The 27,328-nt window shown below is 60.3% G+C and overlaps 3 protein-coding genes and 2 long non-coding RNA genes across 19 annotated transcripts in view; 3 read left to right on the forward strand and 2 right to left on the reverse strand.

Annotated features, from left to right (window-relative positions):
• The window catches only part of LMNTD2 (lamin tail domain containing 2), a 14,717-nt gene extending 9,882 nt beyond the window's left edge, over positions 1-4,835 (reverse strand). The window contains exons 1-13 of one of the 7 annotated variants that reach the window (XM_078057537.1): positions 4,372-4,835; positions 3,874-3,961; positions 3,584-3,739; positions 3,234-3,305; positions 3,039-3,127; positions 2,419-2,714; positions 2,100-2,179; positions 1,923-2,011; positions 1,620-1,809; positions 1,417-1,536; positions 1,131-1,327; positions 743-858; positions 597-649 (exon numbers count right to left, since the gene is read on the reverse strand). In XM_078057537.1, coding sequence (XP_077913663.1) covers positions 597-649; positions 743-858; positions 1,131-1,327; positions 1,417-1,536; positions 1,620-1,809; positions 1,923-2,011; positions 2,100-2,179; positions 2,419-2,714; positions 3,039-3,127; positions 3,234-3,305; positions 3,584-3,739; positions 3,874-3,961; positions 4,372-4,835 — 2,010 coding nt within the window. Of the gene's footprint in view, positions 1-44; positions 223-596; positions 650-742; positions 859-1,130; positions 1,328-1,416; positions 1,537-1,619; positions 1,810-1,914; positions 2,180-2,418; positions 2,715-3,038; positions 3,128-3,233; positions 3,306-3,583; positions 3,740-3,873; positions 3,962-4,371 lie in introns of those variants that run through there. The other 6 variants (XM_078057534.1, XM_078057536.1, XM_078057535.1 and 3 more) reach the window with 6 other exon arrangements.
• LOC118530287 (uncharacterized) lies at positions 3,027-4,872 on the forward strand. Its single transcript, XR_013442227.1, has 3 exons — positions 3,027-3,145; positions 3,910-3,999; positions 4,608-4,872. It is a non-coding gene; the product is annotated as an uncharacterized LOC118530287 (long non-coding RNA).
• Positions 4,873-6,631: 1,759 nt separating this feature from the next.
• Positions 6,632-9,164, forward strand: RASSF7 (Ras association domain family member 7). 4 transcript variants are annotated; one of them, XM_036083665.2, is made up of 6 exons: positions 6,632-6,788; positions 7,456-7,586; positions 7,776-8,488; positions 8,628-8,756; positions 8,833-8,914; positions 8,998-9,164. In XM_036083665.2, the coding sequence occupies exons 2-6, from the start codon at positions 7,463-7,465 to the stop codon at positions 9,027-9,029; spliced, it is 1,080 nt and encodes a 359-aa protein (XP_035939558.1). In that variant the 5' UTR covers positions 6,632-6,788; positions 7,456-7,462; the 3' UTR covers positions 9,030-9,164. The 4 variants fall into 4 exon arrangements, with proteins under 4 accessions (XP_035939558.1, XP_077913676.1, XP_035939557.1 ...); XM_078057550.1 differs by lacking the exon at positions 8,628-8,756; XM_036083664.2 differs by having other exon boundaries at positions 8,833-9,143.
• A 2,013-nt stretch (positions 9,165-11,177) lies between these two features.
• LOC118530290 (uncharacterized) lies at positions 11,178-12,743 on the reverse strand. Its single transcript, XR_004914564.1, has 2 exons — positions 12,670-12,743; positions 11,178-12,197 (listed from the first exon to the last, which is right to left on the reverse strand). It is a non-coding gene; the product is annotated as an uncharacterized LOC118530290 (long non-coding RNA).
• Positions 12,744-17,294: 4,551 nt separating this feature from the next.
• The window catches only part of PHRF1 (PHD and ring finger domains 1), a 28,956-nt gene continuing 18,922 nt past the window's right edge, over positions 17,295-27,328 (forward strand). For 4 of the 6 annotated variants that reach the window (XM_036083666.2, XM_036083670.2, XM_036083669.2 and 1 more), the window contains exons 1-5: positions 17,295-17,444; positions 17,777-17,884; positions 21,239-21,354; positions 21,783-21,890; positions 26,114-26,337. In XM_036083666.2, coding sequence (XP_035939559.1) covers positions 21,261-21,354; positions 21,783-21,890; positions 26,114-26,337 — 426 coding nt within the window. In that variant the 5' untranslated portion in view covers positions 17,295-17,444; positions 17,777-17,884; positions 21,239-21,260. Of the gene's footprint in view, positions 17,445-17,776; positions 17,912-21,238; positions 21,355-21,782; positions 21,891-26,113; positions 26,338-27,328 lie in introns of all 6 variants that reach the window. The other 2 variants (XM_036083668.2, XM_036083667.2) reach the window with 2 other exon arrangements.

Below are 27,328 nucleotides of genomic sequence, written 5' to 3' on the forward strand. Positions count from 1 at the left end.
GACTCTTCCAGCGCGGCCCCTCGGTCCCCGGTGCCCACCCCCGCGCTGCCCTCCACCCCCTACAACCGAGCTTTCCAGTCGGCGGTGACCGGCGGGCAGGGGAGGAAGCGGAAGCCGTATCTGCTCTCAGCCGCGCTCGGCACCGACAGCACCACCATCGGGCAGCTCCGGGCCACCCTCTTCCGGCATACCTGGGGGCGCGGAGCCTGAGACGCGGCGGGGCTGGGGGGGCGGGGGAGGGCTGCACGGAGGGGCAGGGCCGGGAAGGAGAAGGGGCGCAGAGCCTGAGAGGCACGCGGCGCTGGGGGGGCGGGGAAGGGGAAGGGGAAGGGGCGCAGAGCCTGAGAGGCGGCGGGGCTGGGGGGGCGGAGGAGGGGAAGGGGCGCGGAGCCTGAGAGGTGGCGGGGCTGGCGGGGCGGGGGAGGGCTGCACGGAGGGGCAGGGCCGGGAAGGGGAAGGGGCGCAGAGCCTGAGAGGCGCGCGGAGCTGGGGGGGCGGGGAAGGGGAAGGGGCGCGGAGCCTGAGAGGCGCGCGGGGCTGGCGGGGCGGGGGAGGGCCGCGAAGGGGCGCGGGACAGCCCGCGCGCGCACACTCACCCGGACCCTGTGCTCCTTCCTAGCCTGGCAGTCCTCGAGGCACAGCCCAGCCTCTGCGGGGAACAAGGACGCGATCGGTCAGGCGGGCCTCCCACCTCCCTGGCGGGTTGCCCGCCCTCCCTCCCTCCGCATCACTGCGTGCTCACCGGGGACGGCGGGCAGGAGCTCCGGCGCGAGGGTCTCTGCGGCCTCGGACTGCGCTGGCACCTCCCGTGGGCGGAAGATCTTGCTGGTGCTCAGCCGGGGGAAGAGGACCCGTGTCCTGGTGGGGCGAGGGGGTCGTGAGATCCGGAGCCCGCCCGCGGGAAGGGCAGTCCTGGAGAGGAAGGGGCCTGGGGAGGCGGGGGGCCTGGGAGTGGTCTTGAATTACTGGGGGGCGAGCCTGGAGAGGACGGACCTGGGGAGGTGGGTGGTGGCCCTGGTCAGGAACCAGCTTGGGGAGCGGCCCCAGAGGGGACTGGACCTGAGGTAGGGCAATGGTCCTTAACAGGGAGTCTGGGGAGACGGTTTTTGCAAGGGTGGGGCGGTGCCCACCCGGGCCTCCGACGTCTGGCCCGGGCTTCCTGCACCCTGCCCGCGTGGGAGTGTTGAGGCCCAGGCTTCTGCTCGCAGGTGTCAGCCCCACGCCCAGCCTCTGAGAGCGGGAAGCGGTCTATGGACAAATCGGTGTTGTCAGCGAAGATCCTTGAGATGGGGGACACGCAGTGGGGGGCCTGATGCTTGCTCAGGACCTGCGGGGCCGGCCGGGAGGGGCACAGCGGTCACCCCCATCCCGTGGGGCTCAACCCCCACCCCACCTCCGGCTGGGACGCACACTGACCTTGCCCTTAGGGTTCAGGAGGAGAGTCACACATCCGCGGCTGGAGCGGAAGTGCACGGGCTCCTGGCCCAAGGAAGAGGGCAGCTGCTTCTTGGTGCTGCGGGGCCCCTCGCCCCAAACCTGGTGGACATCATGGGGTGGTGGGTGAGGAGCGGTGGGGGCCCGAGCCGGGGCCACGGGGGCTCGCGGGCAGCGGGGCGCACCGTGACGTGGTGCCGCGGCGCCAGCAGCGTGCCCGGCGGGAAGCGGTACGTGCACGCGGGGAGGTCGTTCAGGTGCTGCTGCAGCCTCAGGCCGCCCAGGTCCACAGTCTCCTCCAGCGACTGGTTGAGGACGCGCACAAAGCTCTCCCGGCCGTTGACAGCCACGATCTTCAGGCAGGAACCCGTTGGGCTGGGGTGAGGAGCAGGGAGAGTAGGGGCACTGTGCAGAGAGGCGTGGGCACCCCTCCACTGCACCCTGGCCGAGACCCACTCCTGCTGTGACCCACCGGCTCACCCCCTCACCTCCAACGGCGTGCGGGATGTGGGTGCTCTGGATCTGCACAGGACTCCCTCATCAGGACAGTCTTGCCAGGCTGGTCCCGGTGGGCTTTCTGGAGATCCAGGGAAAGGAGACCTGTTGGAAGGGCTACCTCCATATGGAGCATCCACTGTGGACATCTCATGGGAGGCCAGACCGACCTGCAGCACCCTGACGGTGCACTTGGGAGAGGAACAGCTCCCGGGGTCAGATCCAGAGCAGGAGGGCTGGACCCTGGAGGCTGAGGAAAGCAGAGATATAACTCCAAGTACGGGCCGGCGGGGGGGGGGGCAGGGGGGTCTTGGAGCCAGAGTGCCGAGACAGCAGCACTTATCATCCAAGACCACCCTAATCCCTGGGAGCGGCCTTGCTCTGGGCAGTTGTGAAGACCAAGCTGTTGGGGGACACGGTGTTTAGGGCTTTGGGCAGAGATCATAACCCTGTTGGGGGGGGTAACTGGGGAGGCCCGCTCCACTCCACCTTCAGGCTGTGTCTGCATTTCCCTGCTGAGGCTCCTCGAGCGTGCCTCTGTCAGCTCAGAAGAATGGCGGCCTGGCGTGCCGGGTGGGTGTCCTGTGACCTTCTGCATGCGATAATGCTCAGCCAGCTGGCCACTGCTGGAGTCGGAGTCCGCGCCCCCCGAGCTGCTAGTGCCCACGAAGGGCAGGGAACTCCACTCGACACTCTTGAGACGCTGTTCCACGCGCTGTCTGCGCAGCTCCGAGCCCCACTCGTCCAACAGTGGGGACTGCGGGGGTGGCAGGGGTCGTGGGTGCCTGTGGGCCACAGTGCTGATCTGCTCGCGGCTGCTGGCTTTGGCTTCTAGACTCTAGCCTTGTGCCCATCTAGCCTCCCCAAGGTGGATGGGGCACCCCGGGACCCGGCCTAGGGAAAAGGCTCCTGGAAGGACCATGAGGGCTCCGGAGCCCTTTCCCTTCACTGTGAACCTCATCCTACAGATGGGAGAACTGACCTTCGAAGGTGTGAGTTACTTGTCCAGACACACTAAAGGTAGAACTTGGACTCTGGCCCACATATGCCAAGGCACGCTCTCCCCCCTGCCCTGCACCCCTGGAGGATTGCCTGACCAGCAAAGTTACTTTTGGTCTGAGCTGGACTCAATGTTGATGAAGAGGTTGGGATACCGCTGGGCAATGCTGTTCCAGTCCACGTCCTCCAGCCGGAAACCCTGGTCAGGAAGCAACAGGCATGTGGCCCTCCCCTCCTGCAGGGCTGCCGGCTGTGAAAGCACATGGGGGCCCTGCTTACCTCCCCGGTGGGGGGGCCCTGCTTACCTCCCCGGTGGAGGGGCCCTGTGCACTCTCAGAGAGGTCACTGAAGTCCATCAGGGTTTCTGCAGTTACCACCTGCACGGGGGAGTGGAGGCCAGTGGGCAGGGGCTGGGGGAGAGCCTCTCTCACCTCACCAGCACCTGAGACACACACTTGCTGGGCGTCCACTTGGCGGAACCAGGGGGTTCCTCCCTGCCCCGTGGTCCTGAGGGGAGACAGGCTTCCCAGGCAGGCCAGCCCCCCTCCCCCCAGCAAAAGCACCTGAAGGAGAGACACTGGCTACCCAGGGGATGTCCAAGGAGGGTTGGGGAGGGGGACACGGGAGGCAGGAGGGTGGGCCGAGTGGGGCTTACCTCCACACTGCCGGTGGAAGACCGTAGTATGCGACCCACCCAGGAGGAGCGGGCCAGCTGCAGGAGGCAGGACTTCTGGAAGGCCTGCAGCTCAGCCTCCAGCTGCTGCATCGTGGTCATGGTCTGCAGCAGACGTTCCTCCAGCTGGGACTTCTCCTGCTCCAGGAGGGTGCATAGGTGGGCAGGGTCTTCTCCAGGTGCCGACCCCCAAGGCCAACCCCTACCTGGCCCTGGATCCTCACCCCGGCTTGGGTCCCCTGCCCAACTCCCTGATCCCACCTGCCCCTTACCAGCTGGGCCTGTTTCTTCTGTTCTTTCAACTCCAGAGTCAGCTTTTGGACCTGGTTCTGCAGGAACTTTTCCTGATTGCGTGCGCTCCTGGGGGAAGGGGCAATCTCAGCAGCCCCCACCTCGAGGTCAGTAGCCAAGGAAGGGAGAAGGAGGGGCCCCTCTTCACTGACATTGGGGGCCCAAGGGCACAGAGTTCCAGGGGGCGAGGCCAGGTCTGGCTCTGAGAAGTCTAGGTTGTAGGTGGGGTCTAGGTTCAGTGACTAAAAATGTGTTCAGAGTTAGGATCTGGGCACGTTCACAATATATTCACTTTTTCAGGGTCAGGGTAGAGGGTCAGGGTCCAGGTAAGGCTTAGGGCTAGAGGCAAAGGTCAGAGTAAGAATCAAGTTGGAGTGTCGGTCAGGACCAGTGGTTGGGGATGGGGTCAGACAAAAACCAGGAGTTTGGGCCAGGACAGAGGCTGGGTTGGGCTGGGGGACTAGCGCTTGGCTGCTCACCTCTCAGATGGAAGTCCAGCCACCTCGTGCAGGACATGGCAATGCCGGGCATCCTGGTGGTTCTGGATGGCCCACCGCAGGGCCTGGATCTCTAGTTCCCGTTGACCCCACAGCAGCCGCAGGGTTCGAGGGTCCAGGGACTCAGGGGCCAACCTGCAATGCCAGCGATCAGGCCCTGCCCTCTGGCTGACCAGGCCCAAGGGGCTGACCACCCCTCCCTCCCTTCCTTCCTGCAGGTTGACAGAGAAGACCACCCGTGGAGAGCTGGGCTTGGTGTCCTGTGGGCATGTGGGAGCCACTGGTTCTTGGGGTGTGCCAGCTGGAGGCTCCAGGTGGCCATTGACTGGCTCTTGGTCCACCAGGGATAAGGAAGCCTCTTTCTCGGCTTCTTCAGCCTCTTGGCAAGACTCAGGGGCCATTCTCGATGTTCCTGGGGGAGCTGAGAGGGACGGTGTGGCTGTCATTCTTGTGTCCTACGTATGGATGCCCCTGTGGCCATGAGCGTCTGCCTATGCCTGACAGCCCTAGACAGTACCACTCCAAAGAGGTCTGTGTGTGTGTACACGCATTTGTGCGCACACACCCCACGGGACACTAGACTGCTGGTCACATGTGTGCCCACATCTGTGTGTTTCTGACCAGGACAAGGCAGCAGGTCACCCCCCACAAGCAACATGTCACCTGAGTGCACATTTCCTGTTGTCGTCCCCCTGTCACCCTTGCCTTCTAGGACCTGAGGTCCTGTCCCTCAACCTAAAGCAAGGGTCCTCAGAGGGACTGGTCCTTTGCCTGTGATGCCCCCAGACCCAGGGCCTTACCCCCAACACTCACCTGAGGCCTGAAATCCAAGCACGCCTAGGGAAAGAAAGGCACTAGAGTGTTGCCATGGAAACCAGCACTCAGAAGGGGAGGGGCTGTTTGTTACCAGGAGCTTCCAGGGAAACCCCAGACCAGGGCCCTGAGTGAGCCTTGGGCCCACCCCCTGACCCAGCCTGAAGGAGAAATTCTGAAAGGCTGGGTTGTTGCCCAGCTGGCCTTAGCAGGCCCAGGGGACCATAGAGTGACCAGCAGGGCCTGCCATGGTCACACACGCAGTCTGCCGCCCCCAACCAACCTTGAGGAGGCTCCCACGGTCCCTCCCCAGCCTAACTATGGCAGCCGGCAGGTATTGGAGGCATTGCTGCCCCGCGTATGGGGGCTTACTGGACTCTACCCAGCAGTGACCCCCCCGAGTGCTTCCCACAGCATCTTTGCACTCAGAGGCTGATGCCCACCTACCTAACCCACAAGTCAGAAGCCTCTCTTTCTCCAGTTCATCTCCACCACCTTGGGGAGCCCTGGGGACCCTCTCATAACTATGACAACAGTTCCCTCTGCCCCAGAACAAAAATGAGGCACCAGACCTGACACACAGACCAATGCCCTCCAGCCTTCACCCCCCCACCTCACTTTCATTCATTAAGACTCTCAACTCTGCCTTTTTGTAGGACTTCCTGTGCTGGGGAGGATACAAGCAGGCAGGAGAACCCCCCCGCCCCCATGGCTTGTTGTGAGGAGGCAGAGCAGGCTCTGAAAGCCTGGTCCACAGACAGCAGAGGCTGTGAGGGACCCTGGCTGCTGAGCTGGCTCTGGTTCTGCCAGGCACAGGGTGCCCGCGTGTGTCCACAACTCGAGGAGGCACTGGGCCCCGTTGGGGGCAGGGAGGGGTGGGGGAAAAGAGCCCAGGGTCATTGTCTTGCTTTGTCCCCAGCAACTTCAGGGCAGCCTTCTCCCCCACCAGGACTGTCAGCCTGGCTGCAGCCAGAGAGCACCACCGCTCTCCCGCGGGGGCTCCCAGCTCCCGACCCCTGTGCGTCCTGACAACCGGCCCTGAGGGAGCCGGGTCGGTGGGACCCTGGCCTTGGGGGGCCGCGTCTGCCCCTCTGGGTGCAGAGGCTACCGGGTCCTAGGCCGGTGCCCCCACCCTAGGCAAGAGACTTATCGGACTGGGGGGCTTCTGAGGAAGTCCGCCCGGGAGCGGAGCCAGGCACCTGTCCCACGCGCCGCCAGCCGGCCGGGGACGCGCTTCCGCGTAGTTCGCGGTCTTCAGGCGTGCGTGGACGAGGCTCGGCCCGCCCCTCCGCGCCGCCGAGCTCCGCCCACACCTGGGCGCCGCCGAGGGCGGGGCGGGCGGGGAGCCAATGGGAGGGGCGGGGCACAGGAGGGGCAGCCAATGGGCATTGGTTCAAGGCGGGGAGGGCGGGCAGGGCGACCCTGGGAGCCAATAGGGAGGCGCGGGGCGGGGCGCTCGGGCTGCGGGCCAATGGAGTGGCGAGCCGGGGCTCGCCCGCTGCGCTGGAGGCGGCAGGTTGCGGCGGCGCCCGGCGCCGGGAAGCAGCCGGTTCGAGTCTGCGTCCCGGAGGCCAGCGAGCGCCCAGGTGAGCCGCGCAGGGCCCCAGGTCCTCCTGCGTGCGGGGCGCTGCCTCGGGCAGAAACTCCGAGGGAGGGGCGCGGGCTGGGCCGCCGTGGGGGCCGCGCCGCACCTGCAGCGGCTCCGCGGCAGCGACGGCGGCCTGGGGGGCGAGCGCAGCGGCTGGCGGGAGAGAGAAGGGGGCTGCCCGCGCCGGCGAGGGTCGCCCAGGCGCGGTTCCGTGGCTCCGGAGGGCCGAGGTCTGAGTCGCGGGGGAGGGGGCGTTCCCATGGCAGCGGGAAGCCGTGTTTTCGTGAGGGCGCCTTTGGGTGCCTGAGGCCGGCGTCCCGTGGGAGGGGCAGTGCCTTTCGAGCCAGGTGACTGGGGAGGCAGGAAGTTCTGGATCTGGTTAATGATTCGCCTTGTTCCGGGAGTGGGGCGGGGCAAGAGGCTGGGAAGTCGGGGAGCTTCAAAGCGCTTCTGGAGGGCACAATGATTACCCATTGGGGGGGCTGGTCTTGACTACCTCCACCCCAACAACGTATGGCCTACGTGTGGGGCTAGGCATAGGAGAGCAGGACTGGCATGGGGAGGGGGCAGTAGCCCTGCACCACTTCTGGAGGTGAGGAGAGGAGGAGCCAGGCGGTGGTGGGGCCAGGCAGGGCCTGACCCTGTGGCCTTTGTCCTCCCTGCAGGACAGGGATGCTCTCCGGGCTAGCAGCGATGGAGCTGAAGGTGTGGGTGGATGGCATACAGCGCGTGGTCTGTGGGGTCTCGGAGCAAACCACCTGTCAGGAAGTGGTTATAGCACTAGCCCAAGCAATAGGTGAGTCCTTTCAGGCACAGATGGCCCAACAGGTGCACCTGAGGTGGGGCCTGGCCCTCGGGCTCCTTCCCCCATCGAGGGTGGGGCTGGCTGATGATCCCTCTTGCCCTTCCCTAACTTCTCAAGCCAGGTGGATGGAGGGTGGTGGGGGGGGGGGGGCATAGGCTGACCTGTCTCCTCCTACCCCAGGCCAGACGGGCCGCTTTGTGCTCGTGCAGCGTCTCAGGGAAAAGGAACGGCAGCTGCTGCCCCAGGAGTGTCCAGTGGGTGCCCAGGCTACCTGTGGACAGTTTGCCAGTGATGTCCAGTTTGTCCTGAGGCGGACAGGGCCCAGCCTTGCTGGGAGGCCTTCCTCAGACAGTTGCCCACCTCCTGAGCGCTGCCCAGTCCGAGCCAGCCTCCCCCCAAAGCCACGGCCAGCCCTGGGCCACGAGCAGCGCCAAGCACTGACCTTCAGCCTGGGGTGCCCTGGGCTGGCCCCCAGCCCTGCGCTACCTGAGCCTGTGGCCCCTGTAGCACCAATCCCAGGCTCCTGTGCAGACCTGCAGGGCCTGGAGCGAAGGGTGCGGAGGAACGCAGTGGAGCTGGGTCAAGAGGCCTTCTGGGAGCAGGAGCTGCGGCGGGAGCAGGCACGGGAGCGTGAGGGGCAGGCGCGCCTGCAGGCCCTGAGCGCAGCCACTGCTGAGCATGCTGCCCGGCTGCAGGCCCTGGATGCCCAGGCCCGTGCCCTGGAGGCTGAACTACATCTGGCCTCTGAGGCCCCTGGGCCCCCCTCACCCACAGCATCTGCAACTGAACGCCTGCGCCAGGACCTGGCTGCCCAGGAACGGCAGAGCGCACAGGTACAAGGCAGCCTGGCCCTGGTGAGCAGGGCCCTGGAGGCCGCCGAGCACGCCCTGCAGGTAAGCCCACAGGCCCCAGAGCCCCTGCTGATGTCCCCAGTGTGAGCAGACTTGGGGGTTGGTCCCAGGGTCAGACTAGGGAGAGCATGAGGCCATGGAGCCCTATGGCTGTGTCCCCTGAGGGCTCCCTGTGCCCCAGGCCCAAGCCCAGGAACTTGAGGAGCTGAACCGGGAGCTCCGTCAGTGTAACCTGCAGCAGTTCATCCAGCAGACGGGGGCTGCACTGCCACCACCCCCCCAGCCAGACAGGGGCCCCCTCAGCACACAGGTCAGAGTGGTTCTGGAGGGAGGCCAGGTGGGTGGGAGGCCTGGCCCAGCTCCAAGCTGACCTACTCTCCCCATAGGATCTTCTGCCTCCAGCCAGAGAAGAGCCCCTCACAAGGACCCCTCAGAATCCTGCTCTAGTGTCCAGCCTGAGTCCAGAGAGTATGTCGTGTCTTCCCCACTTTCGGTGGGACAGGGTCTTCCTGGGACCTCCTCAGTCCCCTCAGCCTGTGCCCTCCCCACAGTTGCCCCAATGAGGCAGAACTCCTGGAGGTAGCAGCTCTTGCCCCAGAATGGACGTCCACTGCCAGCCCAGCCCTGGGCTCCAATGACACGAGCGAGGGCAGCCAACGCCAGCCCGACCCGGACAACAGGAGATTGGCGGTCGCAGAGGATTCATTCCCCCATACAGTGGGAAGCCCTGGTGCCCTGGGCCTGAGACACAACACCTCAGAGCCCCGGGGTTTCCACTGTGGGGGGCAGGGGGAGGCTGAGGACACTTGCCCTAGTCCTTGCCAAGTTTGCCAAGCCCCCTGGAGAAGCAGGGGGCGGGACCAGCTCAGAATTCGCTGCGCCCCAAAGGCCATGGCTCCTTATTGGGGTTGGGAGATGTGTGGACACTGTTCGGCCTGTGGGTGTGTGCTTGCATGTGGGAAGTATCCTTCCTTGAGCCTGCATGCACACACGGCGTGCCGCCTCCACTACCCCAACCCTAAAACCTCAATAAACTGCCCAGAATGGCTTGAGTGTGTCCTGAGGCTGTACTGGACAGGGTCTGTGGGACCTAAAACTTGAGACCAGCCAGAGTCACTGGGGAGTACACCCCAAGCTACCCGGGGCTGGCCACAACCAGGGCTCTTGAGGAGGGGGGGGTGTCTCCCGGGGACCAGTGGTCAGTTGGGCCCAAAGCTGGGGCTTGTAGGGCCTCACATTTCCAGCTGCTGCACCCAGGGGCTCTCCTTGGCAGCCCAAGCCTGGGTTGAGAGTTGGACAGTATGGGGCCTTAACAGCAGCCTCAGCCCTGGTCTGGGTGCCCTCCTCTGGCCTACTCCTCACCAGTAGCAGGAACTGCCACCCCATTGGGATGGCTCCTGGACATGCCAGACCTGCCTATCAGGTTTACTGAGAGCCTGTGGGGGCAGGTCCCCAGACTCCTGGTCGGCCAGGACCAAGGAGCTTCGCCCAGAAGAGCTGTGTAGGCCCCATGAGGGTGTGGCTGCCCAGCCCTCCAACAGGCCCCCTCTGCTTCCCAGGTGGGTGTGAAGGCTCTGCTGTGTGCCTGCAGCCTCAAAATTAGGGCAGAGTGATGTCCAAATCACGGTCCTGGTCCTGGTCCTGGGTGGGCTGCAGGTCCCACCTGTGAGCACTGTGGCTGGGGTTGGAGCTCTTTGTGATGGTCAGAACCCAGGGGCTCGGTGCAACCATGTATATTAGGAAACAGGAAATGGAGGCATCCTAGATGATAGGGGTCTTTGTGCTGAGTTTGGGGGTCAGCAACTTTGGGATGGACTCAGCCTTCTGGAGTGGCCCCTGAGCTGGGCCTGGGGTTCCCCACTTCTTTTGAGGCCAACCATAGGGGACATGAAGTCCTGAGTACAAGGAGCAAGGAAGCCACCAAGAGGCAACACCATCAAGAGCATCTTGTGGGGGAGGGGGGGCAACCAGGACTGGATACTTCCTGCCCAAGATGGAACAGGACTGGGAGCGACGACTGGACAGGCCAGGCAGCAGCAGGGGACTTCTGGCCCAGGCTCCTGACTCCAAAGCCCCCAGCCCTACCCGGCTCCTACCTACACTCCCACCTGAGCCCACCGTCTACCTCACAGCAGCCCATTCCAGACAGGGCCAAGTGCACGGTCACATGGGTATAGCCTGGAATGCAAATGCTGATCGCGTTGTGCCCTGGATGGGAGGGCTGGAGCTATAGGCAGTCACCACCAGGTCCAAGGGGCCTGCTCTCCCCACCCACAGCCCTCACCTGTGCTCAGGTGGGTTGGATGTACCTCTGGGCACCTGCCCCGAGCCCCAGCACGGGTCATCTCCCAAGCTGAGCACATTGGCCAGCACAGGGCAAAGCCAGGTGCTAGCTGGGGACTAGCCCACGGCTTCCCGGTGTCATGTGCTTTCCCACCCCCAAAGGGAATCAGTTCCGATGCTAGCACAGCTCACACACCCCTGGTCTCCTGTGTTTGTTTTCAGGGAACACCTGTTCCTTCTGAGACCTCGCCAGGGACCTGTTCCCGGTCTGCTACTGGCTGAGAAAGCTGATGAGCCCTCTTTTCCACCTGGGAAGGGTCCTCAGGTAGCCGCTATGCTCTAGGGTGGGGAAGGGGGCAGAACCTTCCTCCTCTGTGGCTGTTCCAGGTGGACAAAATCCCACATCCCCCAAAAGTGGCCACACGTGCTTCAAATCAGTAAGGAAGCGTTGGAGTTGCTGAAAAGTTTACTTTGGAGCTTTAAGCTGCACTTTGAAAACAATGATGTGGGCTATGCTGACCTAAGGAGAGACCCAGCTCCCCCCACCAACATACACACACATCCACGCCATGGCAGGGCAGGACCAAGCCAGGTCAGGCCAGTTGCCCATGCAGGGTGAGACAGGACCCTGCTTGAGGTAACTGCAGAGGCAGCCCTCATCACTGTCTTTAGGGCCAGGCTGCATTGGGGGATGGCACTGGAGCTCCTCCTGACCTCAGAGTTCTGCTCACCCCCCAGTGCAAAGGTACTCTTGTGGGTTAGCGGAGAACACTGGGGGTCACCCACAGCAAGTCATCGCCCTGTGGCAGCCAATCAGCTCCACTGGTTCTCAACCCTAAGGCCACCCACAACCTCGCTGTCTCCTGCAGAACCTGCCCTGCCAAGCCTACTGGGTGTGACCCTCAGTACACCAGTGACCTTTAGGACAGGCTCCCTCCAAACGTGAGTCCAAGTCCACGCAAGGCCTCAGCTAAGGTTGCCTCTCCCTCACGCTGTGCTGACAACTGCAGAGCCAGCTCCAGCCATCAACCCCCACTGCCTGGGAGAGGGCCTGTTGCAGGCATCCTGGCCCCTGCATGCCTAGAGGCTGCTAGGGGGGTGCTCCCCGACCAGCAGATTTTCAGAGTGGATTGAAAACCCCCAGCACAGAAACAGGCCCTGCAGACAGGCTGGGGGCTCTACCAGGTGCCCCCACCTCGGGGAGGGCATGTCGCTGGGCACCACAAGTGGGTCCTTGGCATTCTGACTCCTTTAGTGGCCTTGCTGAAGTGGCAGAAATGTACAGAAAAGCCAAATCCGTCACCATCTTCCTTAAGAAAGTTTCCAGAGGTGGCCCTCAAGAGGCAGGTAGTAGGGGCTCCGGTTCTGAGGGCCAAGGGTCTGACCACGACACCCGTGCCTGCCCAGGGCTGCCCTCGGCTTGGAAACATTCAGAAGACCATCCCAGCAACTCTGCACATCCTGGCACCTGAGACACACAAGGAAAAGAAAAGTTCCCTCCAAGGGCGCATTTGGCCCAACCTGAGCCCCCTCTTGTGGAGGGCTGTGAAGCCCCACGATGTTTCCCCTTCCTCCCCACCCCCCCTGCTGAGCGCCGACAGGCAGACCCGGTCCACAGGGGCTCCCTCGCCTCTCCCCGCCTTGGTGCTCGCCCTCCCACCTGGTCTGGCTGTCCCCTGCCCGACACAGCAGGGTCACAGAGGGGCCGGGGCGGTCGCGCTGCCCAGGGACAGATCAGCCGCTGTCACACGCACAGTGGGTCCGGAGCAGCGCAGTGTGCGGTGGGCAGTGGCTGCCCTGCGCCTGGAGGCCACCGGGTGGACGGAGGGGCCGTCCCCCACCCCCGACCCCTCCTTCCCCTCCAACTTGTGCGTCCGAGCCCCACCGCACCAGCCCGGCCCGAGCCCCCGCCCGCCGGTCTGGGACCCCTCGCGCGTCACCTGCAACCGCGGCGCGGGGCCGTCGCCGGCTCTCAGCCCAAATTCGGCGGCGGCCGCTGGCCCCCGGCGCCCCCGACCGGCCCCCGACCGCCCCGCGCCCCGCGCCCAGCGCCCGGCCCGTATGCAAATATGCGGGTCTCGTAGCCAATGGCCAGCTGGGCCGGGCCCGCCCTGCTGCGCCCCAGCCAGTGGGCGCGAGGTGGGGGCGGGTCGCCACGCCCGCCGCCGCGCGGCCCCTCGCGGGCGCGGCAGGCGCGTTCCTTTCCGCACGTCGGCCTCGGGGCGGGGCCGCCACCTGCCGGGCGGGGCCTGCGGGCGCCGCGCTGCTGCCGTGCGGGGCGTCTCCCCCGCCGGCCGGGGCGGGTGGTACGGCCCGAGGCGCTCCCCCCGCCCTCGCGGCGGGTCGGCAGCTCCCGGGAACGCGCGGGGCTGGGGTGCACGTAGCCCGGCCGCACCCTCGGGACGCCCGTGGGGCCCGCGTTGCTCGCGGCCCCCGCGGAGTGCTGTGGCTGGCGGGCGGGGGATCCGCGGTCCCCCGGTGGGATCCGTCGCCTTGGAAGGCTTGGAGTCCGAGTCCGGAGGGGATACGGCGCGGGGCGCAGGGCCATCGCTGGTTTGCCCCGTCCTGTCTGGGCTTTGAAAAAGTATAAAACATGAGAATAGACTGTTTCGGACCTGGAGTTATTGACTCCTGGGTGGTGCCCCAAGGTGGCAGCCAAGGGAGATTTGGCCCTGGCCCCCTTCCCTTCACACTCCCCTCCCCGCCTCCATGGCCAAAGGGGACCCCGAGGCAGAATCAGGGGTCATGCGGACCCCTAATGAGGTAGAGAGATGCTTGCTCCCCTTTTGTTCCTGACACAGGAGTCCTCATAAGCCCTCTGTGCCCCTCCAAAGTAAGCCAGAGCTCCCCACTTTCCCTCACCTCACTCAGTCTCACGCATCTGCCTCAGACCCTGGCCCTCCCTAGGGGACCCTACTCACCTGGTTCCAAGGAGCTTCGAAGGAGCCCTCCACTCTTCACTGCCCAGGGGCCATAGCCCTCAGCCTCAGCCCCCCTGGTCCCCGGTGGTTCTCCTGTGGCCCTCCTGGCCTCTACACCACCTGTTCCTGGTTCTCCCTCCAGTGACTTCCCTGCATCCCACGTGTGCGGAGGCTGGAGCCCAGCAGGTGCCGCAACCCCAGCACAGACCCTGCTGCACCCTTCCCATCCTCACGGTCACTTCATTTCTTCCTTCAAAACCATTGCCTGAGTGGCTAAGTGCTGAGGCTCTAGGGAAGCATAGGCGTTGCCTGGGACATCAGGAGCCTGAATCCTGGGGATAGAAATTCAAGGCAGGATGTTGTGGGTGTGGCCACCTATGGGTGGGGAAAGAGCACAGAGGAGCAAGGAGCTGGCTCAGTTCTACTGGTAGTCAGAGGTGGAGGGGTCAGCAAAGCCTGGATAATGTGGTCTGGAAGGAATCCCTAGGAATCTGCAGGATCCCTGAGGAGGCCCACACCTTCAGGACAGGATAGAGGTTTGGAGGAAAGAAGTCTGGGGTTTGGGGACAGAGAGAAGCCAAAAGTCAGGGTGACTCTGAGTTCCTGTCTTGCCATGACTGGTATGACTTCCAGCTGTGCCCCCCAGTCCTGCTGGTTCCAAATGCACCCCTTATCACCCTCTACAGTGGGTTGAATAGTGTCCTCTCAAAAAGATGTCTGTATCCTAGCGCCTAGACCCTGTGAATGTTACCTTACTTGCAAAAAGGGTCTCTGCAGCTGTAATTAAGGGTCTTGAGATAAAATCATCCTGGTTTACCTGGGTGGGCCCTAAATCCAATGACAAGTGTACTTATAAGAGACAGATGAGAGATACAGACACATGGGAAGGCATGTAAAGACAGAGGCAAAGTTTGGGGTGATGTGGCCACAAGCCAAGGAAGCCTGGAGAGGCAAGAAAGGATTTCCTACAGATTTCCCAGGGAGCACAGCTGTCTTGGATTTCGGATTTGTAATTTCTGGGACTGTGAGAGCATCATCTGTTGTTTTAAGCTACCCAGTCTGTGGTCATTGGTTAAGGCAGGCCCAGGACACTAATAGGCCTGCATTCCTAAGTCAGGGAACACAGGGGTACCTGTCTCCTCCCCCCGCTCTGGCCTTGTGTTTGTGTGCAGGCCTGACGGCAGGGGAAAGGGCTGGCCTGTGCCGGACAGAACCAAGGTAGCTCCCAGTCATGCTCCACCCTCCCATACAGAACTGTGCATTTCATGTATGTTCCTGCCTGTGCTCTGGGTGGGGGTGGAGCAGAACAGGGTGCACTAGCACACACCCCAAACCCAGCAAGGGATACAGAGTGCAGGTCTATGAGGGGCATGGGGCAGGGTACACATGTTGTGTCCTTGCTTGGAACTAGCATGTGAGAGGTGGCAGGTGGGTCAGTATGCACTGGAGGTGACAGTACTGATGGGGGTGACCACATGCATGTGGGAGGGTGAGTTATGTCAGCATGTGGGAGGGCATCAATAGGTGGGAGGTTTATTATGTGCCTGTGCTCTCGAGGTACCACCTATGTTCAATTTGGGCCCAGACCAATGGCTCTGGGCAGTTCCCTGGGAGCACAGCTCACATCTAAGCACAGGTTGACATGGCTGGGTAGGTTGTGCACTGCCCAAGGATGCCTGCTGAGTAAGTATTTTTCTATATCTCGTGTGGGTGCATGTGTTTATTATGACAATTTTCCAGGAGCCCCAGGAACAGCGGCAGATGAAGGTAGGAAGGGTTGCCCCCCCCTCTCCAAGGGGACTCCAAGTTGGCTATAAGCTGATTGTCCAACTCCTCCATAGGAGCATCAGCAGGGTACCCCTATACCCCATGTGGGAACCTCTGCTGGGTAGTATCCTTCTATCCAATGGTCTTCAGCAGGTAGGCATGTGTGTCTAGAAGGGCCAGCACATGCCAAGCTCCACGCTGAGAAGGAGAGGGAGGGGGAGGTGCTTGGTGCAGGGTAGTCACCATGCTGGACCCCACCCAAAGTGCTATCCCAATACTCACCCACCCAGCCCTCAATCTCCGTTTTATGGGCAAGGACACTGACACACAGAGAGGTCAAGAAGCTGTCCCATGGTTACATGATGGATACACTGGGAGCCCAAGTGCCCAGGTTTAAGTACTTGGCCTGGAGGACACCCAAGAGGCACCGTGCTGCACCAGCCAACCCTCTCCAGACCCCACCCCTCTGGCCCATGGAGAGGAATTGCTCCAGAGTCTTCCTTATCTCTGGCGCCATCCATTCTCCCTCTCTGCAAAGTCCTTTTCAGAGTGTGTAAACTAGCTGTTATCTCTCCGGCAGTAAGCAGAAAAGACAACCCTCCCTCGGCTGGCTCCACTCTTCCTTCCTTTTGCAGCAGGGCCACTTGCAAGAGATGTTGGTGCGCTGGTTACTCTCCCACCCTCTTTAAACTCCCCCACGGCCCTCCCACCTCCAATGCTGCTATTCTCAGGGTCACAGTGACTCCCACCTCACTCGACCCAGGGCCCTGCTTGATGGTCCTTCCTTCCCTGGCTTCCAGAACTCTCCTGGTTCCCCTCCTGTTTACTTCACACATCCCTCAGCAAATCCCCTGTCTTCAGAATCTACCAGGAGTTTCTTGCTTCCCAAACCTGAGCTGCACCCATGGTGGTTCCTGAACTGGGGATCCCCCTGTGTCTGCCCTCACTGCTCTAGTCTTTTCCCCACCTTGCCCCCCGTCCCCCCCCTCCCCCGCGGAGCCTGCAAGCCTGCACGTTGTCATCCTGCTCCAGATCCTCCCGTGCCCCTAGCGCCTCTGGCCACTTCCCGCACTGGGCCCAGCCACCCCTGCTTGGCCTCCTTTCTGAGGTCCAGCGGCGGCTTCTCGGTGCTCTGCCCACGGCGGCCCCTCTGGGCCCCCACGTCATTGCCAGGTCCATCCTCACCGCCTAACACTGGCCAGTCCTCCCAGGCTCCTGAGCCCCGGACCCTACCCTGCTTTATCTTTCATCATAGCGCGAGTCAGGTTTTCACACACCACGCGGTGTGGTGACCGACAGCGCTGGTGGTTTCCGGTGTCTGAACCAGATGGGACGCGGGGCTAGGGTCTCCTCCCGCTGTGCCCAGCACCTGGAGGAGCGTGCCCACATAGGACTCCATCAGTGTTTGGTCCAGGAGCGACTGTGGGGCGCGAGGCTGCTCGTCCCCGGAGCGCCACGAGGCGAGCGACGAACGCCCCGGGGGCTCGGGGCGGGACCAACACCGGGGAGGGCCGGGCCACCGCGTGGGGCGGGGCAGCAGGGTTGGGGCGTGCCCACGGGCATGGGGCGGGGCCAGGTCTGAGGGCGGGGGCTCAGGTGTGCCGGACGGCCGCTTCCATTCGCCCTGGTCGGAGGGCCGGGGCTCGGACTGTACCAATTCCCGGCGGGGGAGGGCTGACACGGAACAGCCTACTGGCGGGGGCCTAGACACCACAAGGTCTTCCAGACACTAGTCTTCCTGGGCGGTGGGCCAGCATCAAGCAGTGTTTGCGAAGTCCCGAAGCCCCCGGCCACGGCGAGCGGCGCCTTCCGCCACTTCAGGCTCTTCTTCCCCGCCCTGGTCCCAGTGGTTCCCGCCAACGGGCGGGGCGAGGCGGAGGGCCCCGGAAGCCGGCTCCGTGCACTTCCGGGTCGGGGAGCGCGCGGCGGCGGCGGCGGCGGCTGCGGCGGCGGCGGCCTAGTCGAGGCTGGCGCTCGGGCGGCGCGGCGAGCGCCCAGGAGCGGCGGGAGGGACGCAAGGTTCCCGGGTACGTGCGGGGCCCGCGGCGGCCCCGGGGTCCCGACCGCGCCCCGGCGCGAGGGCCGTCCGCGAGCGCCGCGCGCTTTGTCTGCGGCCTGCCCCTCGGGGCGAGGCCTGCGCCGCGCTGGCCCCGGGCGGGCGGCGGGGAGCGCGGGCGGGCGGCGGGCAGCGCCCGCGCCCAGGCCGGGAGGCCCTTCGGGCCGCAGGCGGGTTTCTGGGGTGGCCGCCGCCTGTCCCCAGCCGCGGGGGGCCCACCCGCCTCGTCCTGTGGAATCCCCCGCCCGCGCTGTTTCCCTCCCGGTGCGAGCCAAGTATGACCCTGTGCCAACTCGTTTCCAGCTCCTGGTCGTCACTGCAGCCGGCGGCTTCGTCTACGTTTCGGCAGCCCGAGCGGTCCACGGGATGGTCTCCTATTAGCTCACGTAGTCTTCGCAACAAGCCCCCGGAGTAGGTATTGCCCTTCCTGGTGTGCACGTGAGTACATCAGAGGAGGGGGAGGCTGCGCGGCTTGCCAGGGGCGCACAGCTGCTGGGCGCAGAGCCTCACACTCTGGCTCCGCGTTCTTTTTAGCAGTGCTCGTGTTACACCTTGTCAATTTGGGAGATTATATGCTGCTGTTGTCTCTACGGGAGCATGTGGTAATCTGCCTGGGAGCCTCATTCTAACCAGGGGTCCTGTGGTTAGAACCTGAGGCTAAGGTGAGGCCTCCCGGGACCGCGGGGAGGGTTTGCCTTACAAGGATGTTGAGTCAGAGTAACAGTGGCTGGCACCGTCCGGTGCGTTTCTGCAGCAGGCCAGTGGCAAGGCCCCCATGGGGCGAGCCTGGCTTTGGGCCTCTCTGCAGCCCCCCAGTATAGACTCTTGGTGTCCATGTCAGCCCCGCAGAGACCTTGTTGGCCCTACTTTTTCACTTCCATTGCAGTTTACAGTTTTCAGGTCTCCTATCCTTCATGGCAGACGTGGAGTAAAGAATGACAGTCCTGGCCGGGTGTGAAATGCTGGACCTGGCATGCTTGCTCAGGGCCTGGCACAGGTGCCAGTTACCACCAGAAGTTCTTTGGCTTTCTTAGTAACGGTTGGAATCATAGGTGCTTTGGGTCCTTGCATTTGAAAAAAGAGGTTATTTCCTCTCAGCTCCCTAAATCTAGAGGTAGAGCAGGAGAGCCACAGAACACCACCAGCATTGCCTGTGGTCTGGAACATGCCAGCAGAAGTAGGGATGGTGAGTGTGGACAGGCACGTCGAGGCATGCTGGTAGGGCCCCCATTAACACAGAGTTCTGACTGCAGTGTTCCTGACAGGGAAAGGGTTGCTAAGGGTCTCTAGTGGTGGCCTCTTCCTCAGTATTTGCACAGGTGTTTGCTCTGAAAAGTACTTTCAGAGGCTACCTGGGTTCTTTGCCAGCAGTTAGCTGTCGTGTGATGATTTCGGAACTGACGATGTTTAGCCTCATAGTTGACGCTCTCCTGCTGCCCTCACCGGCTGTGGTGGGACTTAACCCCACAGGCACAGGGAGTCGTGGAGTTCAACCCCATTCCTGGGCGGGTATTTCTGGCAAGCCCCTGTGTGCCGGACCCAACCGTGGCCTTGCTGACCTCTTCCGACAGCCCTTGGAGGTAGGCCCTGCCAGGTGGACCTGGGGCTTACTGCACCAGGGGAGAAGCCAGGGGCCGTTTGTTCTGACTTTTGACCTTGTGCTTGTGTAACATCATCAAAGTAAGAATTTGCACCCTAGAAACTGCCCTCAGCTGTGCTCTGTGGTCTTAGGTGGCCTCGGGGTTACGTTTTCTGGTGTCTGAAGTGTTTCCTGGTAGGTTTATGTGTACGAGTGCAGTCAGCCCTTGAACAACATGGGGATTAGAGGCGCTGATCCCCGTGCAGTGGATATGATAATCCATGTATAACTTTTGACTCCCCAAAGACTTTATTGCTGGGAGTGTACTGTTGAGTGGAAGCCTTACCGATAAACAGTTGATGAACGCGTGTTTCTTCTAATAAAGTAAGCTGAAGGGAAAAATAAGAAAATCACAAGGAAGGAAAACACATTTGTAGTACTGTATTTATCCAAAAAATTTGCACGTGCAAGTGGACCTGTGCAGTTCAAACCCATGATTTTAGGGGCCAACTTGAAAAAATGTATTTACCTTCCTATAGGGCAGGAAATGTGCTGCACACTTTAGGGGCAGGGTAGGTATTGGAGCAGGTGTCCCAGGATGACTTTGTGAAGTCCAGTTGTGGGAATGGTGATGACAATGGCCAGAGAGTTCTAGGTCTTCTTCCCTGACCCCACAGGAAAGGTGTCATTCTCCTGGAAGGGCTGTGGCCCTGTCATGTCCTGAGGTCTGTATGCCTCCAGCAGGAGTCAGGCCAGGAACTGCAGGACGGCTGGGTCCCTGCTGTGTTGCTGAGTCACCAAGCAGTGAGGGTGCAGACCCTTAGTTGAGTGGAACCATGGCTCATTTTCTTAACCTTAGAACACTAAGTAGAAGAAAGGTGGTAGCTTTAGGGGGTGAATAATTCTATAAAACCACCTCTTAGTATACTATTTCCTGGTAGAAACAATACGAGGCAGTTGATAGTTTCATCAAATTAATATACCTTCACTATTTAGGAGACATCATCCTAGCATCTGGGGCTTTGTAAGGGAAGTTAGGCACTCCAAAATCTGAATCTGGCCTTAGCCCCACCAGGGGATTATTCTCTGGGAGCATCTGTACAAAGGTGGTGGTGGCCCCTCTGATTGCCACGTGAAGCTCTTGGTGGTGGCACACGGCCCGTGGGGGAAGAAGCCTGCGTGTAGGATCCACGAAGAGAGCCTTACAGGGTCAAACCCTCCTTCCCCGGTTCTTGCTTTGCCCCTCTGCCTTCTGGTCTTTTGTGTGACCCCTTTCCTCTGACCATGGAGAGTGGACTTGGCCCGAAGCACACTGTACCCCAGCGAGCGTGTTCTTTACTTACCCTGTGTTGGTGAGTTATGGAAGGACTGTCTGTGAGAAGTTTTCTCTGAGAGTCACCTGGGAAACGAAGTGAGTAGCATTGTTGAGAAACGAACCCTTATTTGGGGTCCAGAGTTGGAGGTCTGGCAAAGGAGGTAGATTGTGTTTTGCTCCATTTGTGAGGTCACCTGTCTAGGTCTGTGTTGTCCTTGCGGTGGCAGGACAGAAATGGCAGGACGGGTGTCCCCACTTGGACATCAGGAGCCCAAGAGCAGGTGGTGGTTGAGAGGTGAGCCTGACCTCTGCTCCCTGTGGGTGCACTTGGGGTGAGGGCAGGGCAGCCTCAGCTAACACGTGGCCTCCCAGTGGTGATCTGGTGGGCGGAGGGCAGGCTGGCCAACGTTGGCTGAGTGACATGGCAAGAGAGTGCAGGGAGAGGGTCCTGTTAGTCACCTAGGCCCCTCTGATACCACCTACTCCTCTACATTGAAATCCCTGCTTTGCCCCAGCTTGTGATAAGCCATTTCATTCGTGCTTGGTGTCAGGATTTCTCGGGAGTGTCAAGGTGTTGTAGGTGCCTGATTGAACAAAACGTTGCCAGACTGAAGCTAAATTAGGTTAATTATAAATTGAGATTTGACTTTGAATGTCGCTCTGTAGATGGGAATCAGTCTCTTCTCCTACGTATGCACAGCTTTGCGGTTCGAGTTGCTTTGTTTGTGTTCTGTCTTGTGGCTTGGCCTCCCTGTCCGACGGATGGACACGTCACCAGGTCGTGCTGTGTGGCGAGTGACTCTTGCGCTTTCAGGAGGGGAGCATTGCATCCTGGGACGGTTGAGAACTTTTTGACTCTGGTTTATTTCAGAGCTGGTTACCAATGTCCAGTGATGGATGACGACAGCCTGGACGAGCTTGTGGACCGAAGCCCAGGGCTGGATGGACACCCACGACTCAGCCCGGCTGCCCTGGCCAGCAATGCTGGTGAGCCAGCCTCCCACCCCTTCCACCCAGAGGTGGGGGGGGCAGGTGTTTGCGGCTTGCACCTCTCAGAGGCAGCAGGGCCACCTCATGTGCCGAGTCCCCTTTTGAGGGTTATCTACATGTGTCGATATTCAACTTTTAATCTTTTTTAAAAAGTTATTCTTTGCTTTTAATTGTATGAGCGGTACGTGTGTTTATCTTACTGTTTAGCTGAGTAGTACAGATGTACATAGAGCGAAAGGATATGCTTTCCCTGCTTCTGTCCCCCCCAGCCCAACTTCTCCATCCCCACCATCGGGGCAGCCGCTCGTAGTCCCTTTGGCAGGTGGTTCTGAGCACATCCGTACCTCTGTGAGGCAGCCCTCGCTCTTGGCTGCCTCGGTTGTGACGCTTTCTCGGGGCCTGTGTCTCCACCTCTTTTGCTTTAGAAGAAAGCAGTGACGGTACCAGTGGGGGCTCTGAAGATGACACGGGCAGCGAGCGCAGCTACAGCACCGACGGGGAGGACGAGGACGGGGACCTCGAGGACCAGTCCGGTGAGAATGCAGCTACTTGAGTGGCCTCCTGCTATTTGCTCTCGCTGTGACAGGGACCGCTGTTTATAAAACATTGTTGGTGGAGTTGATGCCTCGACACACTGGCCAGCTGAGGGCTGTGAGGACTCGGGGAGAGGCTCCCCTGTCACCAGGCTGCACCTTCCGTTGGGGCAGTGGCTTGCCTTTGTTTCAGAGTCCAGTTTGACAACACAACTTCATTAAAGAGTAAAATGTCTAAGAATGTGGAGCAGCATGAAGTGGGGTCTTTCCAGGGTGAGCACGGCAGAGTGGATTTTCTGGCATAGTGAGCAGAGGGCTCTTGGTGACTCGTGCTTCTCACGCGCATGTGCACACACACACACACACACCCCACTCCCCGCCCCCCCCCAAGTACAGGGCAGGTTTAGCATGAGCCAAGGTTTGCTGTGGCCCGAGGTCACCTGGCCGGGACTCTGAACAGGCCAGGTCGGTGGAGCCCTTCATGGCATCCTCTCGTTCTTCTGACCAGAGCCCCAGAGAGAACTGGCAAGTGCAGGAAGTGACTTTATTAAGGAATTCCCAGCACGTTTACGCTGGTTGACATCTGTGCCCTTGAACTTCTGCGCAGGGAATGTTGCTGTAAGGGACTCTGGTTGGGCTCGCGGCACCTCCTTCCCTGTCCCTTCTAGCCGCCCTGGCTGCTGCATGGCCTCCAAGGTCCCCAGGCTGGGCCATCCTGTCCGATTCCAGCTGTGGTCACCTTCCACAGAGGGAGGGCACACTTGGGCCTCTGCTGATAGGCTGTTGGACTTTGGAAGTTTGGCTCACAGCTGCTTTCCTTCTGGCACAGTCCTTAAGTCAGGTCCTAAAGCACATACCATGATCTGTGTATCACAGTCTTTCAGGCTCTTGTGGTTACCAGTGTTAGAATGTTACAGAAAGGTAACAGTGCTCATGAAGGAACAGGACTACAATAGCATGAGCAGACTTGAGTTTGCAACTCTGTGTGTATTGGTGACATACTCGTCCACAGATTTTGAATCCTGTACACAGGGAAATGAAATTCTGTCCTGAGTTTGCAGGTCATGGATATAGTTCTGCTTGTCCCCCACTGTTGAGATGGGGCATTGGGCTTACCTGCAGAAGATGTTGGTTCGTCCCTCGAGCAAAGGTTTGAGGGCCTGCTGGATGCCAGAGAATCTGGGTGGAGCCTGGAGGGAGTGCAGAAGCCAGCAGAGCTGGGTTTCCTGCTGTTCCTGAGCTCACCACTTAGCGGCAAAGACAGTGGCATAAAGAAGCAGTTACGACAAGGGTAATACATGGCAAGAGTGGGTGTGTAGGGGCATCTCCAGAAGAGGGGTTCTGTGGACCTGGAGTGGTGAGGAGAAGCTTCCAGAGAGGCCCGTCTAAGCTGTGATGTGAAGGACAGGAGGAGGTGGCCAGGTGGTAGTGCACAGAGTGCTGCTATAAAGGGACATGTGGCACAGAGTGTCCAGGAGGGAGGGTGATGCAGGTGCAGGGCCTGTGGGTGTGGAGTGCTACACGAAGGGAGGGTGCTGAGGCCCTGGTCGGCTGGCCTGTGACTGAATGCCCTTTGTTTCTTCAACACCAGCCTTTGAAACATAAAAGGTGGCTGACTCTCCTTAGCAGGTGGGAAGTGTAGTCAGAACTAGAGAAGGGAGTCTCCTGAAAGGGCATTTCCTGTATCCTTGCGGACCTGGCCCTTCCCAGAGCAGCTTTCTACTTGCTGCTTTTCTTGGCCTAGTATTTATCCTTGAAAATTGATTGTGGTTTGTTGAGTTTCCAACTTCAAGTATTATCTCCTTAAGGGGCACCTGGGTGGCTCAAGTCAGTTGAGTGTCCAACTCTTGATTTTGGCTCAGGTCATGATCTCAGGGTCCTGAGATTGAGCCCCATGTCAGGCTTCACACTTAGCGGGGAGTCTGCTTGAGATTTTTTCTCTCTCTCTCTCTCTTTTTCCTCTCCCTCCCTCTGTCCCTCCTTCTGCTTGCACACACGTGCATGAGGTCTCTCTCTCTGTCTCTCAAATAAATAAATCTTTAAAAATACCTATTATTGGGCGCCTGGGTGGCTCAGTTGGTTAAGCGACTGCCTTCGGCTCAGGTCATGATCCTGGAGTCCCAGGATCGAGTCCCGCATCGGGCTCCCTGCTTGGTAGGGAGTCTGCTTCTCCCTCTGACCCTCCTCCCTCTCATGCTCTCTGTCTCTCATTCTCTCTCTCTCAAATAAATAAATAAAATCTTTAAAAAAATAAAAAAAAATAAAAATACCTATTATTGGGACACCTAGGTGGCTCGGTTAAGCGTCTCCTTCGGCTCAGGTCATGATCTCAGGGTCCTGGGATCGAGCCCCACATCGGACTCCCTGCTCAGCGGGGAGCCTGCTTCTCCCTCTCCCACTCCCCCTGCTTGTGCTCTTTTTCTGACGATAAATAAAATCTTTAAAAAATATATCTTTTAAAAAATACATTATCTGCTTAAGTCTTACCACAAAAACCGAGAACTTAGGGCTCTGCTCTGTGGCCTCAACGCCCAGCTCCCCAGGCCAAGCACACACTGCTCTGCAGGGAGTCACAGTGGCCTGCTCAGTGCAGCCCCAAGGCACCCCCATCTCGGCTGCAGCATGAGCCGTGCTCCTCTTGGGGACCCTGCACTCTTCTGCACTGGGGTTTTCAGGCCCGCTGCCAGGCCAGGCTGGCGCGCTCATCTGCACCTTCTTCACTGTGATCCCTTACTGAGTCGGGACCGTGGCCAGCAGCCCCTGAGAAGGGGTGAGCAGAGGTAGATGGCTCAGGGCTTCGTGCACCTGCGCAAGTCTTTACCTCTCCCATCATTGCTGGTCACTGTCCCTCAGGCTTCAGAGGCATCGCTCTGTGTGCCCAGGTGCTGCGCAAGGGTCTCGTGGCCCTCAGGTGGCCAATTCTTTTGCCTTTCGGAATTCCGTAGGAAGAATCTGATCACCTGGCCTCAACCTACTTCTGCTCACTTGGGCCTTAGGAAAGCGGGAAAGCTGAGAAAAGCCCATTCTCATGCAGCTTCTCACCTGTCCTTTTCCAAAATTTTTGCATACCAATTTCATTAGGTTTTTCTTCTTGCTGTGTAACGAACTGTCACAGACACAGCAGCTCAGAACAGTGTGCTCATAATCTCAGTGTTTCCAGGGTCAGCAGTCCAGATGTGGGTTGCTGGTCCTTTGCTCAGATCTCACTGACATCAGGGGTCATGGGGCCGCGGTGCACATCTGAGGGTCTCCGAGGGCACTGCTTGTTGGCAGAATCCAGAGCCTTGAGGGAGTAGGGCTGAAGTCCTGACTTCTGGCTGGCTGTCGGCCGGGGACTGTCCTCGGCTCCTAGAGGCTGCCCCCTTGATCAGCAGTTCACATCAGCTGCTCACTTGTTTCCACGCCTGCAGGCGCACATTGCTCTGACTTCTTTCTCTGCAACCAGCTGGGGAAAACAGCTTTTAAAGGATGCCCCTGATTAGGTTGAGCCCACAGGGCGTACTTCCCTGGCCGTGCAGCAGCAGCCGCAGCAGGGCAGCAGGTTCGGAGCTGAGGCACTAGTTCTGTCCACCCTGGAAGGGGTTGGGTGGGGTGGGTCCTGGGGCTGTGTGAGGACCCTGCCTGCCACGATTCTGGTGCAAGGGAACTTGATCCTCTAGTGGCGTTTGGGAGGGAGAGAAGACTGAATGTATACGTCGACTGCTACGTTGAACTGAAAGCGTCTCCTTTTCTGCTGCTCAGGCCGCAGCCCCAGAACCTCTCAGAAATTGATCAGAACTGTTATAGCGAAGTTACCTAGTTTGGAATCTATGGTCCCTACATCCCCAAAGAAAGAAAAACAGACCTATAAGGAAAGTCTCACTTGGAGGCAGATGGTTTGTTAACACCATGTTTTGAGGAGGGTTTTGGGGGGTGTGCCACCCTCTGGAGGCCACTGTGCTGAGCGGGGCAGTTGTCAGATGGGGGAGCTGCCCTGATGGTGAAGGTTCTGATTCTGCACCAAGGTAGGGGCTTGCGGAGCTGGGATGGCCGCTCAGCCGGTGTCCCATCCTCTTAGCTTGGAAGCTGCTGCAGGTGAGGTGCCCGGGAATGGGCACAACAGTCAGGGTGCAGGGAAGGCGTCTGTCTCCTCCAAGTGTGGGATTTGGAGATGCCTTCCTGAGTGCAGCTGTAGCCTGCTTGCTTCCGGTGCTCCAACTCACAGACATTTCTTCTTCTCCAAGGTTCCGAAGATTCTGAAGGAGGAGGAGGCAGAGAAGAGGGCACAGAGGCGTTCGTGGCCGTGGTGGGCGCTCAGGGGACGTTGGAAGCCAGTGGCGCATTGAATTCTGATGATGAATCCGAGAGCTGCCCAATTTGTCTCAACACTTTCAGAGACCAGGCTGTGGGGACACCAGAGAACTGTGCCCATTATTTCTGCCTGGATTGTATCGTCGAATGGTCCAAGGTGAGGGAGGCAGCTTTTCTTGGGTTCTTCTTTCCTTCGGGATGACCTCTCTCCGTTTACAGGTGACCCTGTCGGTTGCCAGCCTCTTACTGGGTAGTGCTGTCTGTTCTACAGTAGAAATTGGGGCCATAAAATTGGGTCCTGGCTTGGTCTTTGCTTTGGTTGGTGTGCTCTTGGCTCTTGGGGTGGCCAGTAAGGCTCACTGTGGGGTGATGTGCTCATGGACCATGGGATAAGGAGGGTTATTTCTGGGTCAGTGTCCCTTGGGGACCTGTCTGCAGTCTGTGGCTGGCAGAGGCAGCCCAGTGTGCTGTGGTCCATCTCAGATGCAGAGCATGAGATTCAGCTCGGCACTGAGTCGCGATGACCAGCAGTAAAGGGAGCCAGCCTTAAAGCAGATGAAGAGAATTTATCAGAAATACACAGTATTGGGGCGCCTGGGTGGCTCAGTCGTTAAGCGTCTGCCTTCGGCTCAGGTCATGATCCCAGGGTCCTGGGATCGAGCCCTGCATTGGCTTTCTGCTCTGTGGGGTGCCTGCTTCTCCCTCTCCCACTCCCCCTGCTTGTGTCTCTGTCAAATAAATAAAATCTTTAAAAAAAAAAAAGAAATACACAGTATATTTCATGATGAACTTTAATTTTTCTAAAGATTTTATTTATTTGAGAGAGAGAGAGAGAGCACGAGTGGGGAGAAGAGGGAGAAGCAGGCTCCCCGTGAGCAGGGAGCCCGATGCCGGGCTCGATCCCAGGACCCCGGGATCATGACCTGAGCTGAAGGCAGACGCCTCACTGACTGAGCCACCCAGGCACCTCTCATGGTGAACTTGAGAAGCAGTAACCCCCTTCCTACTTTTTAAACTTCTTACCATGAAAAATTTCAAAGACGTAGAAGAGGACCAGAGGAATGATGTGTGCCACCGCCCCGCGCCCCCCCCCCCCCGCCCCCCGCTGTCACCGTCTTCAGGGACCTTAAGTCTGCTCTCCTCTGCCC

This window comes from Halichoerus grypus, chromosome 11, assembly GCF_964656455.1.
Source record: "Halichoerus grypus chromosome 11, mHalGry1.hap1.1, whole genome shotgun sequence".
In the NCBI taxonomy this organism is placed as follows: Eukaryota; Metazoa; Chordata; class Mammalia; order Carnivora; family Phocidae; genus Halichoerus; species Halichoerus grypus.